This window comes from Pteropus medius, unplaced genomic scaffold (genome assembly GCF_902729225.1).
Source record: "Pteropus medius unplaced genomic scaffold, Ma_sr-lr_union100, whole genome shotgun sequence".
Taxonomy (NCBI): Eukaryota; Metazoa; Chordata; class Mammalia; order Chiroptera; family Pteropodidae; genus Pteropus; species Pteropus medius.
In genome coordinates this window covers 2,553,729-2,564,213 of record NW_024353517.1, presented here as the reverse complement: position 1 = coordinate 2,564,213, position 10,485 = coordinate 2,553,729, and the positions used below count along the sequence as shown (strand labels likewise).

The 10,485-nt window shown below is 57.2% G+C and overlaps 1 protein-coding gene across 6 annotated transcripts; it reads right to left on the bottom strand.

The window, feature by feature from the left end:
• Nucleotides 1-916: 916 nt before the first annotated feature.
• On the bottom strand, nt 917-10,076 carry CHRD (chordin). Of its 6 annotated transcripts, none has more exons than XM_039850660.1 (23): nt 9,706-10,076; nt 9,376-9,479; nt 8,772-8,901; nt 8,490-8,618; nt 8,297-8,396; nt 8,087-8,174; nt 7,588-7,729; nt 7,332-7,472; nt 7,165-7,247; nt 6,941-7,088; nt 6,676-6,782; nt 6,432-6,551; nt 5,644-5,800; nt 5,088-5,308; nt 4,516-4,629; nt 3,909-4,181; nt 3,723-3,816; nt 3,549-3,605; nt 3,176-3,279; nt 2,626-2,728; nt 1,986-2,140; nt 1,714-1,854; nt 917-1,376 (listed from the first exon to the last, which is right to left on the bottom strand). In XM_039850660.1, exons 1-23 carry the CDS (start codon nt 9,851-9,853, stop codon nt 1,155-1,157), a joined length of 3,081 nt encoding a protein of 1,026 aa, XP_039706594.1. In that variant the 5' UTR covers nt 9,854-10,076; the 3' UTR covers nt 917-1,154. The 6 variants fall into 6 exon arrangements, 5 of the variants coding, with proteins under 5 accessions (XP_039706594.1, XP_039706593.1, XP_039706595.1 ...); XM_039850659.1 differs by having other exon boundaries at nt 917-1,379; nt 9,706-10,074; XM_039850663.1 differs by having other exon boundaries at nt 1,179-1,376; nt 1,714-1,813; nt 9,706-10,073.
• Between the last annotated feature and the right edge of the window lie 409 nt (nt 10,077-10,485).

The following is a 10,485-nucleotide window of genomic DNA, read 5'->3' as shown; positions in this document are numbered from 1 at the left end:
TTCTACCTCAGCTAAAATGCCTTTCCAATAAATGTGTGCCAGGCACTGAGCTGCAAAATTCAGAAATTCTGATTGAATCCTGTGAGGGAGATATGTTTTACAGAAAGGAAACAGGGACTCACAGAGGTTAAATGACTCAGCTAGGTAACAGCAGAACTGGAACTTGATGCTTCATTGGACTAAGACAATAACTTCTCAAGCACACACAGCATGCCTAACCCCAAATAAGAAGGCTATGATTTCCCTTTCCCACTACCCTAGAAGGTCATAAAATTTCAGACTCATTTTATTTCACAAAAGATAGATCTGCATGTACATATATTTGACACCTCTCTATCCTAATACTCTTATTTCCCTCAAGCAGGTGAGGTCTGTGTTATTGCCCAGCTACTGGTGGCAGGAATGGGGGAGAAAGGGGCTAGGGGTCTTATCTTATTCTGTACATCACTTGATCCCAAGATAAGCTCAGGCAAGAACTGGAGCAGGGCTGATTCCAATCCACTTTGATCCAGATTTGCCCAGAATTGGTCTGGAACACAATTAGTTTCCAGGAAAGAAGAATAACAGGAAGCGTTTGTCTCATTTTAGTCAAAGAAGGTAGAGGCTGGTTACATTTTTCTCTCTTAGGAGCAACTTCAAACATGGGGGTGAGCAAAAATGCCAGCCATAGGTAGGCCAGTGGAAACTAAACTTACATCTAAATCATGCTTCGAGTGGCCTTCGTTCCTGAGGCCTGGTCCCTCTCAAAGACAATTCCAAGCTCCTCTGCGGAACCTAGGCGTGCCAGCCAACTGCTGTGCGAGGGTCAAAGGGGAGCCCCCGGAGCCAGAGCTCCTCTCTCCCCTCCTACTCTCAGACCCTTTTCCACTGGAGCCCACTCAGGCCCTCGCCACAAAGAAATAACCTTGAGCTCAAAGACTGAGAAAAAAATGTTTTAATAAATACAAAAATCTTCAATAATGACTCTGCTCAGCTCAGGGGCAGCAGGAGTGAAGTGAAGGGACCCTTGGTGCTGAGTGAGGATAAATTAAAAATCCCAACAAGCCAGTGACATTATGTACAGAAGGAAAGGAGTTGGGCTTCTGAAGCAGAGGCCAGAGGGTGATGGGGCAGAAGTTGGAGTGGACATGGCCTTGGTCGGCCCTGGCTGCCTCTCACTCTTGTGGAGTTATGATTCCCAGAGGTAGTGGGGGAAGGGAGAAGAGGCAGAAAAAAGGAGCCAAAGGCACTGGGTTCCCTACAGGAGACTGCAAGGCCCTTGGCGCTACTCCTTCCCCCAGCCCAGGCCCCACCCTCTTGGTCATGCAGTCTTCTGGCTGCTCTCTAGGAACCTTCAGCTTCTTTTTCCAGCTCTGGAACTGTCCTTGTTTCTGGGGCTGCTGGAGACAGAAGGGAGTAAACTTTGGAGGAGAAAGGGAATGAACGGGGTGGCACAGAGAGCCCAGCAGAGCATCTCTGTTCTCGTCCCACAAAGGTCAGAATTTTCTAAGCAAGTCCGCACATACCAGCTGTGTGACCTTAGTCTAATTGCCTAATTCCTCTGAGCTTCAGAAGTCTCCTTTGTAAAGAAAAGATAATCCATAACAATTCCACAAGGTTGCTGTAAGGGCGGAATGGAATGGCACTTCTGAAGCAGAGGGTGCTGTTCCTGGCACAGGGCAGGTGGTCCGGTCCCTCCCCAGGCAGCCCAGGCAGCCTGACTCCCTCACTTACGCCTCTGCAGTGTACAATGGGAGCAGCAGCGATTCTCCTTCCCTGGGATGCAGGACAGTGGCAGTGAACAGTCATCCCGCTCACAGTGGGGCACCCCTGCCTGGTGCAGGACAGAGCAGATCCTGAGGGTCCCCAGAGGCACTGGGGCACAGCGGCCTTTAGCCCCTTTGGGGAAGCCTGCCTCCAGGAGCCTGCCCCCCATGAGAAGGTCTGCCCATTCCAGGCCAAGTCCCTAATGCCCACCTTACACAAGCCCTCCACTCCCCGCTTACCCCACATCTGCAGGTGATGCAGCTCATCTCCCCAAAGGGTGGCACTGAGGGATGCCAGCTCTGGCTCTCCGGAAACCACTGCCCTGCAAAACGGCAGCCCCGGGGCCCATCGGCCTGCATGGGGTCCCCTAGTTGGGGTTGAGCCCCTGACCCCACTATTGGAAGGGAGAGAAAGAGAGGAGGAGGAAGAGATCAGTAGATATGAACTCTGTGACACCCACCCAGGTTTTGTCTTTGACTCTCTAGTACCTAGCAGTTTCTGGCACTTAGTAGGTGATAAATTTGGATAGATGGATGGATGGATGGATGGATGGAGATGAGATGGATGAATGAATGGATGGATGATATGATGGATATGAATGTGGAGGATATGATGAGGACGGATGGACGGACAGACAGATAGATGGATGGATGGATGGATGGATGGATACATGGGGCAGGAACCGGAATCCATCATAGCCCACTAATACATGCACATTCTTCCCACTGTGTTTAGGGCTAGGTACAGAACAGTACTCAGTAAATGCTGAATTAGTTGAGAATTCCCTTCCATCCACCCTCGCTATGCATTCCCTCACCCAAGACAAGGCAGTGAAGGGCCTTATCTGCCCCAGGAGGCCTTAGTGTCCACCCCCCTCACCTGGACACTGTTTGCAGCAGTCAGTGGGGTTGGCGCGGACAGGCTGGGCACAGGCCAGCCGGGGACACTGCACCTTCTCACAGTGCACCTCTCCAGTGTCCCCCTGTAGGGATCCGTTGTGTGAGGAGTGTCAGGAAGGAGGAGGAGCAAATAAGCCTCCTGCTTCCTCCCTCTCCTTCCCCGCACCTCAAGTAATACATCCATGGCCTTCTACTCAGAGACCCTGGGCTGGTGTTGTATATACCTGAACTTAATCCTCATTGTAGCCCTGAAAGGTAGGTGCTATCACATCTGCTTTTAGGAGAGGAAAGTGTAGCTCAGGGAGGTACAGAAAGTGCCAGGAATTACACGGAGCTAATTATCTGGCAGAGCCAGAATTCATACCTTTTCCTACAGGAAGCCAACTCTCAAAACCCAAAGGGTTTTTTCTCATATTATTTTGGTCCCTGATCCCTCCTCGCCAAGGCTGGGCTTTTCTTTCCTGGCTGCCCCTCCCCATCTCTACAGACCCATCTGTGTTACGGCACTAGAGAAGATTGAGCAGCCATACCTTGCAGGTGCAGACAGCACATTTAATTAAACCAAATGGGGGCACGACAGGGTGCCACCGGGTACCCGCTGCCCGCCAGCTCCGGTCACCATCAAAATAGCAGCCTGGTGGGGGACAGTGCCCAGCTACCATTAGTACTGAGCTCATTGGCTGGACCCAAAATCAAGGCTTGAGTCTCAGGCCAACCCCCACTGTCAGGTAGGAGGCCTCCGAAGGGCCAGTAACCCTAATGAAGCATATCAAGTGTCACTGAAACCTGTGCCCCTCAGCCTTCACCCCCACCCATATATACTCTCACCATCCTGTCCCCCTCCTGGTCCCACACAAAAGCTCCTCTGAGTTCCCCATCCCAGCTCATACACGGCCAGCTCACCCTCTCCAGGGTCCCTGCTCCTCAGCAGCCCCGGCAGGTCTCTGACATTTTGTTTCTCTGTGTAGCCAGATAAATAGCAAAGGAAGAGGGTGATCACTCTCCTTCCCTCCCTGGAGGCCTCGTTCCATACAGATGGGCCTTCCATGACCCTCTCCACCCCTGCAGGGCACTCACCAGGGCACACAGGGCAGCACTGGTCCGGTGCCTGCACTGGACTCAGGCAGCTGGGCAGTGGGCACACCACAGGGTCACAAATCACTGTGCGTCTCTGCAGGGAGAAGGGGGGCATTGACTGGGACCCTTACCCCTGGAACCGGGCCCCAGTGTGCCCTTCCGCCCTGCCCTTCGGAGGCCTCCTACCTGACAGGTGCAGAGCGAGCAGAGTGGGTCATAGTTGGGCGCCCAGCGAGCCCCATGGGATCGCTGCTGCCCCTCGAAGAAGCAGGTATTGGGGTCTCGGGCTCGCCAGGGGCTGCCAGGTTTGGTGGATGCTGGGATGTCAGGGCCGAGCACAGCGGGCAACGCAGGCACTGCGACTGCTGGTACATCGGAAGCCCCAGCCTTCGGTGTCCCTTCGGCTCCAGCCTCGGCCAGGCGCAGGCCTCCCACCTCGCACTGATTGGTGATGTGCACCTGGGAGGAAAGGCGGGCTGAGGAAGTGCCTGAGCTCCCTCTCGTGTCTCCATCAGCAGCAGTCAGCCCTCCAGCCAACTGTAACCGGTCCACTGGGCGCTTCTGAGCCCCACGAGGATGCTATTAGCCACAGCTATCATCTCGGCTGCCAAGGACAGTGTAGTCTGCTGCCAACCTCGTTTTTTATGTATCTTGTATGGCTTCATCCTCCCAAGCAGCCAGGGAGTTTGAAACTACCATCTCCAGGGCTTGGAAAGAGCAAATGACTAGCGCAAAGGCACACAGTGCCAGCCCAACTCCGACCCATCCCCACGGGCCCTCATTGCCTGCCTACCTGCCCTCGTAACTCCCCTTGAGGGCTCCCCTTGGTGGTGATCAGCAAGGAGGCGGTGCCCTGTGCCAGGTGCTGCAGCAGCTCAGGCTCCAGGTCTTTCACCACGCCCTGTGCCTGTGAGTAGACAGGGTAAGGGAGGGAACAAGGCACTCTAGGACTGAGCCTACCGGTCCCAATCTGCAGATGAGAAAACTGAGACCCAGGGAGGTTAAATAAAGTCTCCAGGGTAGCAAAGTCTATTAGCAATGGTATGAAGCTCATAAGCCACATCTATCTGATGCCAAATCCATGGCAACCCACCCCACTTCAGGGGGCTTGGTCATCCCACCAACCTCTCTGGAGATCCAGGATATTACATACTATCCAAGGGATCCCACCAGAGAAGAATGCAGGAAGTAGAATGGATAATAAAAGGATAAGTCAGATTCACAGCCAAGTCTGTCTGACTCCTAAGCCCATGTCATCTCTGCCATATATAGCAGCCTGCTCTCTGCTTCACCTGTCAAAGACCCACACAGCCCTTCATGCTAAAAAGCAGATATTTTCCAAGCTGCCTCCCACCATCACCTCACCTCTGGGCCATAGAATCCCTTCAGCAGCCGCCGGGGTCCTGGAATCCCAGGGGGCCCAAAAAGGTGGGCAGTGATGGTGCCCTGTTCTGAGCCACCAAGCCCAGCCAGCAGCACTTCATAGTGCAGGTGACAGTGGGTATCCAGGGAGAGCCAGGCATGCCCTGCTGCCTGACTCTGCACAGGGGGCAACACCAGGGCTCCTGCCAAGGGCACGGGCAGTGCTGGATCCAGACAGAGGAAAGGTAACAGATGAGAAGGTAGCCTAGAGCAGCCACTCAATCCCAGCATTCCCCATGTCCCCCAGCACAGACTCCATGAGCTGGCAGATACTGTCCATAGGCCCAGGGCTGGGAGAACAGCAAGTTTTAGACCCCTACACCATGATAACAGGAAGGGTTTCCCAGCAGGGCCACACTAAACATCCCCACCTGTGTATCTCCAGATGCAAACCTAGACCTCAGGCACAGAGAAAGACACAAAAGGACGCGGCCCTCTGGCACCATCCCTCACGTGGTTAGAGGACAGCAAAATGCAGGCAGACCCCTGGCGCACTCACTGTCATGGCGGGCACTGTGGCCACTAAAGGGCAGGGCAGCTACATGCCCCCGCAGCTCTCCATCTGGGAAGTCCTTGGTGGCCACGTTCAGGAACAGCTCATTCTGCAGCAGCATATGAGTCCCTCGGGCACCTAGCCCAGGGCAGACACCCACGGCCTGGGGGACAGGGAAGAGTGAGCCCTTGCTGCAGCCTGCCAGATCCTGGATAAACCCCTCCTCAGCTTTCACATAAGCCCAAGATTGTGAAGCCTTCCATGTTTTGTGCCCCCACTACATTCATACACACTTCCACACACTGGGTAAGAACCTTGCAGTCCTCAGTTCAAGTTCCTTCTCTGCCACTTTCTACCCATGTAACAACCTTGAGGAGTTATTTAATCTCTCTGATCTTTTACTTCATCTTCTCTAAAATGGGTACTGTGAGGGCCAAAAATAATATAAATATGGCAACCAGTACATTATGTAGCAAATGAGAAAGGCTCAATAAGTGGCAGCCATTGCTATCACAATTATTATATGATCTCCTGCACTGGCCTCCCTGTCTAACTCCTCCCATTTGATATGAGCTTGCTGAGGACAGGGGCCACATCTGATTTCCTTTGTACTCCAGTCCCTGGCCTGAGGCTCAATAAAAATGTGCCCAGTAAATCAATGCATCAATGAGAGAGCCTGTGAGTGAGTGAATGATGCTGAACATCCCTGGTCATCCAACCTGGCTTCTCACAGCGCCTGAATTATCAGCCATGGTACGTGGGCTCTTTGGCCTACTTCTGCCTGCAGCACTTACCATGTGTCCTCCCGGCTGGAGTCCAGCCATGTGGCACAGGACAGTACGCTGGTCCCTCCGCTGAGGCTTTGTCTCCAGTGTCATGGCCACCACCTCACTGCCTGTACCTACCACTTGTACCTGATGGACAGGGTTGGGGAGGGCAAATTGCAATGGCAAAGAAGGCCTGGGGCCTAAACCAATGCGGGCCAAAGCCCCACCCCACCCTGCTGCCCTCCCACCTCCTGTAGCCCCTGACTCTTACCTGGTAGATCAGGGAGCCATTTCCTAGCAGTTTAAGGCTGGCTGAGCCAGCTGCACCAGTCTGAACTGGGATCAGGGCATCAGCCCCACAAAGGACACTTTGCAGGACTGCAGAGGAGCAAGACAAGTGGAGGCAAGCTAGCCCCATGCCCATTCATACCCACAGCCCCCAAGATCCCCCTATACGCACCCTGGCCCCACCCCTGGCACTTTTCTATGCCTCTCAGTTGTGCGCGCTCAGGGTGCCAGGCACCATCCTGCCTCACCATCGCAGTTCTGCCTGGCAGCAATGTGTCCGCTGATACGCAGCCCTGGCCCACCTGCCCTCTCCAGGGCCATCTGCAGCTCCCCCAGTACCAGCCAGTCCATCTCCTTGGCTGTCAGGTTGGGCAGCACCTCAGCGAAGCCTGGATCCTGAGGACAGAGCAGGATATGGTAGGCGTAGCAAGAGGCCAGAGCAGGTAGCAGCAAAAGCCAGATTTTAACTCACCTGGGCTGAGGCATTGGTCTGGAGCTCTCGCAATAGCTGTCCCTGGTGTAGAATCTGGAGCCGCAAGGGAACCTGGGCTAGTTCTGCAACAACGGCACACGTGGACACCTCTGTGAGCTAGGTGCTCTCTTTACCCTTCTTACATGCCCTCCCCATATCCCACTTACCCCCACTCCTGGATTCCAGCAGCCCACGGAAGAGCAGCAAAAAATGCAAGGAGTCCTCTGTGTCACTGAGAGTGAGGAGGGTGATGCCCCCTGTGCCCTGATGTGAGGGGCCTTCCAGGGTCAGGATGGCACTGAAAGTCTCTGAGGGAGAGTGGACCATAAGAGCCCATCAAAAAAAAAATCCTTCTCAGCCCATTCCACTCCTAGGGATAGAGAAGACTGAACTCCACACCCAAAAGCCATTTGCTCCCCTCACCTGCAGCCAGGGCCCGGTGCCGCATAAGAGGCCCCCAGACCTCTCCTGAAGGATGAGTGGGTGTCACAAGTGCCACATGCAGCTGTTCTGCCCTAAGGAGCCGCAGAGACAACCGAGGTACTGCTCGCCACACCCCACATACCTAGAGCACAGAGACAAGAAGACCATATTCAGACAGCAGGCAGGACAGGCCAGCTAAGAGGCCCAGCTCTGGCAAGAAAGGAACATGGGAAGGAGCCCCCAGGCCCTCCTAGGAAGCTTAAGAAGGGACCCTGGATCGAGATGCTGGGGTCCAAATCCTGGCTCCACCACTTACTAGCTGTGTGACCTCCAGCAAATCACATTCTGGTACTGAGCCTCAGTTCCCTCATCTGTAAAATGGGCATCATAATGTCAGTGCCTTCCTTCCACTGAGCTGTTGTGAGGACCAAAGGAAGCAATACAGAGCACACCCTCGGCACAGTGCCCACTCAGCACACTTATAATGGCGTCATCTCACCAGGCCATCCTGGGTGGGGGCTGCAGGGTGTTCAAACAAGACACTGCCAGTGGAGTCTGAGAAGCGGATCCGTGTGGGACGGTCAAGCCTAGAACAAAGGTTTGGTGAGCCTGAACTCTGAGCCTGGGCCAGACCAGCTTTTCCAATCTCTCCCAATTCTCCTGCCCCTGGTGCCCAGCCCACCCCTCCTCCCTCTTTCCCCTTTCTCACTGCCGGTAGGAGATGGAGAAACGCAGACTAGAGCGCAGCAGTGACACTCGGGCCCGTGCCACAGCCTGAGACCTTGGCCCAGTCAGCAGCGCCACAAAGTCTGCAAGGGAAGGAAGATGTCCCCTAGTGCTATCACCTGCTATGGTAGCAGGGCCAAAACCACAACCCCGGTCCCTGACGGGTCCCTGCCTACCCGTGTGGCCGTCTCCGCGCGCCCGATCCTCAGCGCCTGGCTCCCCACGGTCACTGTAGCTTCGGTGCTCTGGGTCCCGTGGATACTCAAAGGCCAAGCCCATTGGCTGCCTCTCCGTACCGCTGCGTTCTGCGCAGGGGAATGGGAGAAGGGACGCGGGCTTCAGCTGGGCACTGGGAGGGCTAGTTGGCCACTCGGTCCGCTCCATCCACCCCATCCGCAGGGCTCAGGACCAAGTACCGTGGCCCGGCTGTCCTCCTCTCACAACTGAACGGGCCTTACCCTGGGGGCAGGTCTGGCAGCAGTGTCCCGGCAGCTGGCGTGGCTGTCCGCAGGACAGGGTTGGGCACTCGGGTTTAATGTTCTTGCAGCTGACCCTGCCCGGGCCCCTCATGCGGCGACCCCATTGAGGCTGCTCGCGGAGAAGACACGAAAGCCAAGTGAGTGCAAGACGCCGATCCGTAAGAACCAAGGGCTAGCGGGGGAGAGTCATTGGACCAAGGCAAGGTGGTCCCACAGGGGCAGACCGCTCTGCTACTTAAAAGCAGCGGGAACCTAGACAAGTTACTTAAGCTCTCCGGGCCTTGGGGTCCCTATGTGTAAAATGGGGATAATAATAGTATCCACCTAGCAGGGTTGTACTACGAGTTAAGTGAGAGACGAAAAGGAGCTGGCAAAGACACTGACACATAGTGGGCGATCAATAATCAACACCTGAGACTTGAAGGGGGCGCCCCACCTACCCGTCCTTTGCCAGGAAAATATCCCAAATATCTGCAGGCTCTTTTCTTTTTCCTCAGCAGCTCCGAGTCCACTCCGACGTCCCAGAACCCCTCCGCTCCCTTACCCGCGAGGGCCGCGGCCACAGCGGGTTGAGGTCACTCACCGTCTCGCAGGCGCACAGCACGCAGCGCATCACCCCGAAAGGCTCCCCCAGGTCCGGGTGCCACGTCTCGTCCAAGGCATAGACCTTCCCGCCGAAGGAGCAGCCTGCGGGGACGGGCTTGGCTGGTGGCCGCTGTCCCGCTCCTGCAGTGTGCTCGCCCCGGGCGGCGAGGGCCCCGGGTCCCCAGGCACGCTGCGCCTTGCGGCCCCCGCCCACCCTTCGGGGTGGCCAGCTGCGTTGAGCCACCTGCGCCCCGCGCCCCCTCCGGGCGGGCGCGGACTTGCCCCAAGCCGGACTCCCCGCCCGCACCTCCCAGGAATGCCCATTTACCTGCCGCTCCCCGAATGGGCAGTGGTTCCTTCTCGGGCCGGATGGGCAGCGCGGGGGGCTCAGGGCCGGCACCGCGGGCCGGCCGGGGGCCGAGCAGCAGCAGCCCGAGGAGCAGCAGCGGGGCCGGCGGGGCCGGGAGGCTCGGCATGACGCGAACGGGACAGCTGGGGAGGCGGGAGGAGGAGGGAGCAGGACAGGGAGGAGGGAGGTGGGAGGAGGGCCGGGCCGGGGGCGGTACGGCAGGAGGGGGCCGGCCCAGGGCCCCGGCAGTGCGAGGGGCTCGTCGGGCGGCGGCGGAGTCGGCGCGGAGTCGGGCTGGACTGGAGGAGCTGCGGGGAGGAGCGCGGGAGGGCGGCCGGGCGCTGACCCGGGCCGTACGCGGCTCTAGTGCCCCGGCCGCCGGCTCTGGCCCGTTTTATGCCCCGCGCCCCGCACCCCGGCCGGGGGCCTCCTCCTCAGCAAACGGGGCGGCGGCGGCAGCTCGGCGAGGGGCCGGGCTGAGCCCGGGGGGTCCGGCCCAGCAGCCGCGGCCCGGATCACGAGTGGGGGAGGGAGGGAGGGGCTGGGACCGGGCAGGAGGAGGGAGGGGCTGGAGGGGAAGGGGGAGCGGAGGGTAGGGGAGGAGGAACTGGGGGCACAGAGAGGAGGAGAGGCAGGGTCTGGAGCCCCTCCTGGCTGCCGGCGGCCACAGGAACGGCAGGCAGGAGGTACGGGTCTGGCCCAGGATGAGAGCCCCAGGCTAGGGAGGGGCAAAGGCTGGGCCAGAGGCCCGGCTAAGAT

What these genes read in the sequence shown, in the direction of transcription:
- CHRD (XM_039850659.1), bottom strand. Translation starts at nt 9,853, where the DNA reads ATGCCGAGCCTCCCGGCCCCGCCGGCCCCGCTGCTGCTCCTCGGGCTG. An exon ending in TGCTGTGCGCCTGCGAGACG is followed by an intron (nt 8,902 to 9,375) that starts GTGAGTGACCTC and finishes CTCCGCGAGCAG; the next exon opens with CCTCAATGGGGTCGCCGCAT. An exon ending in ATGGCTCCCTGATCTACCAG is followed by an intron (nt 6,552 to 6,675) that starts GTAAGAGTCAGG and finishes CCTGTCCATCAG; the next exon opens with GTACAAGTGGTAGGTACAGG.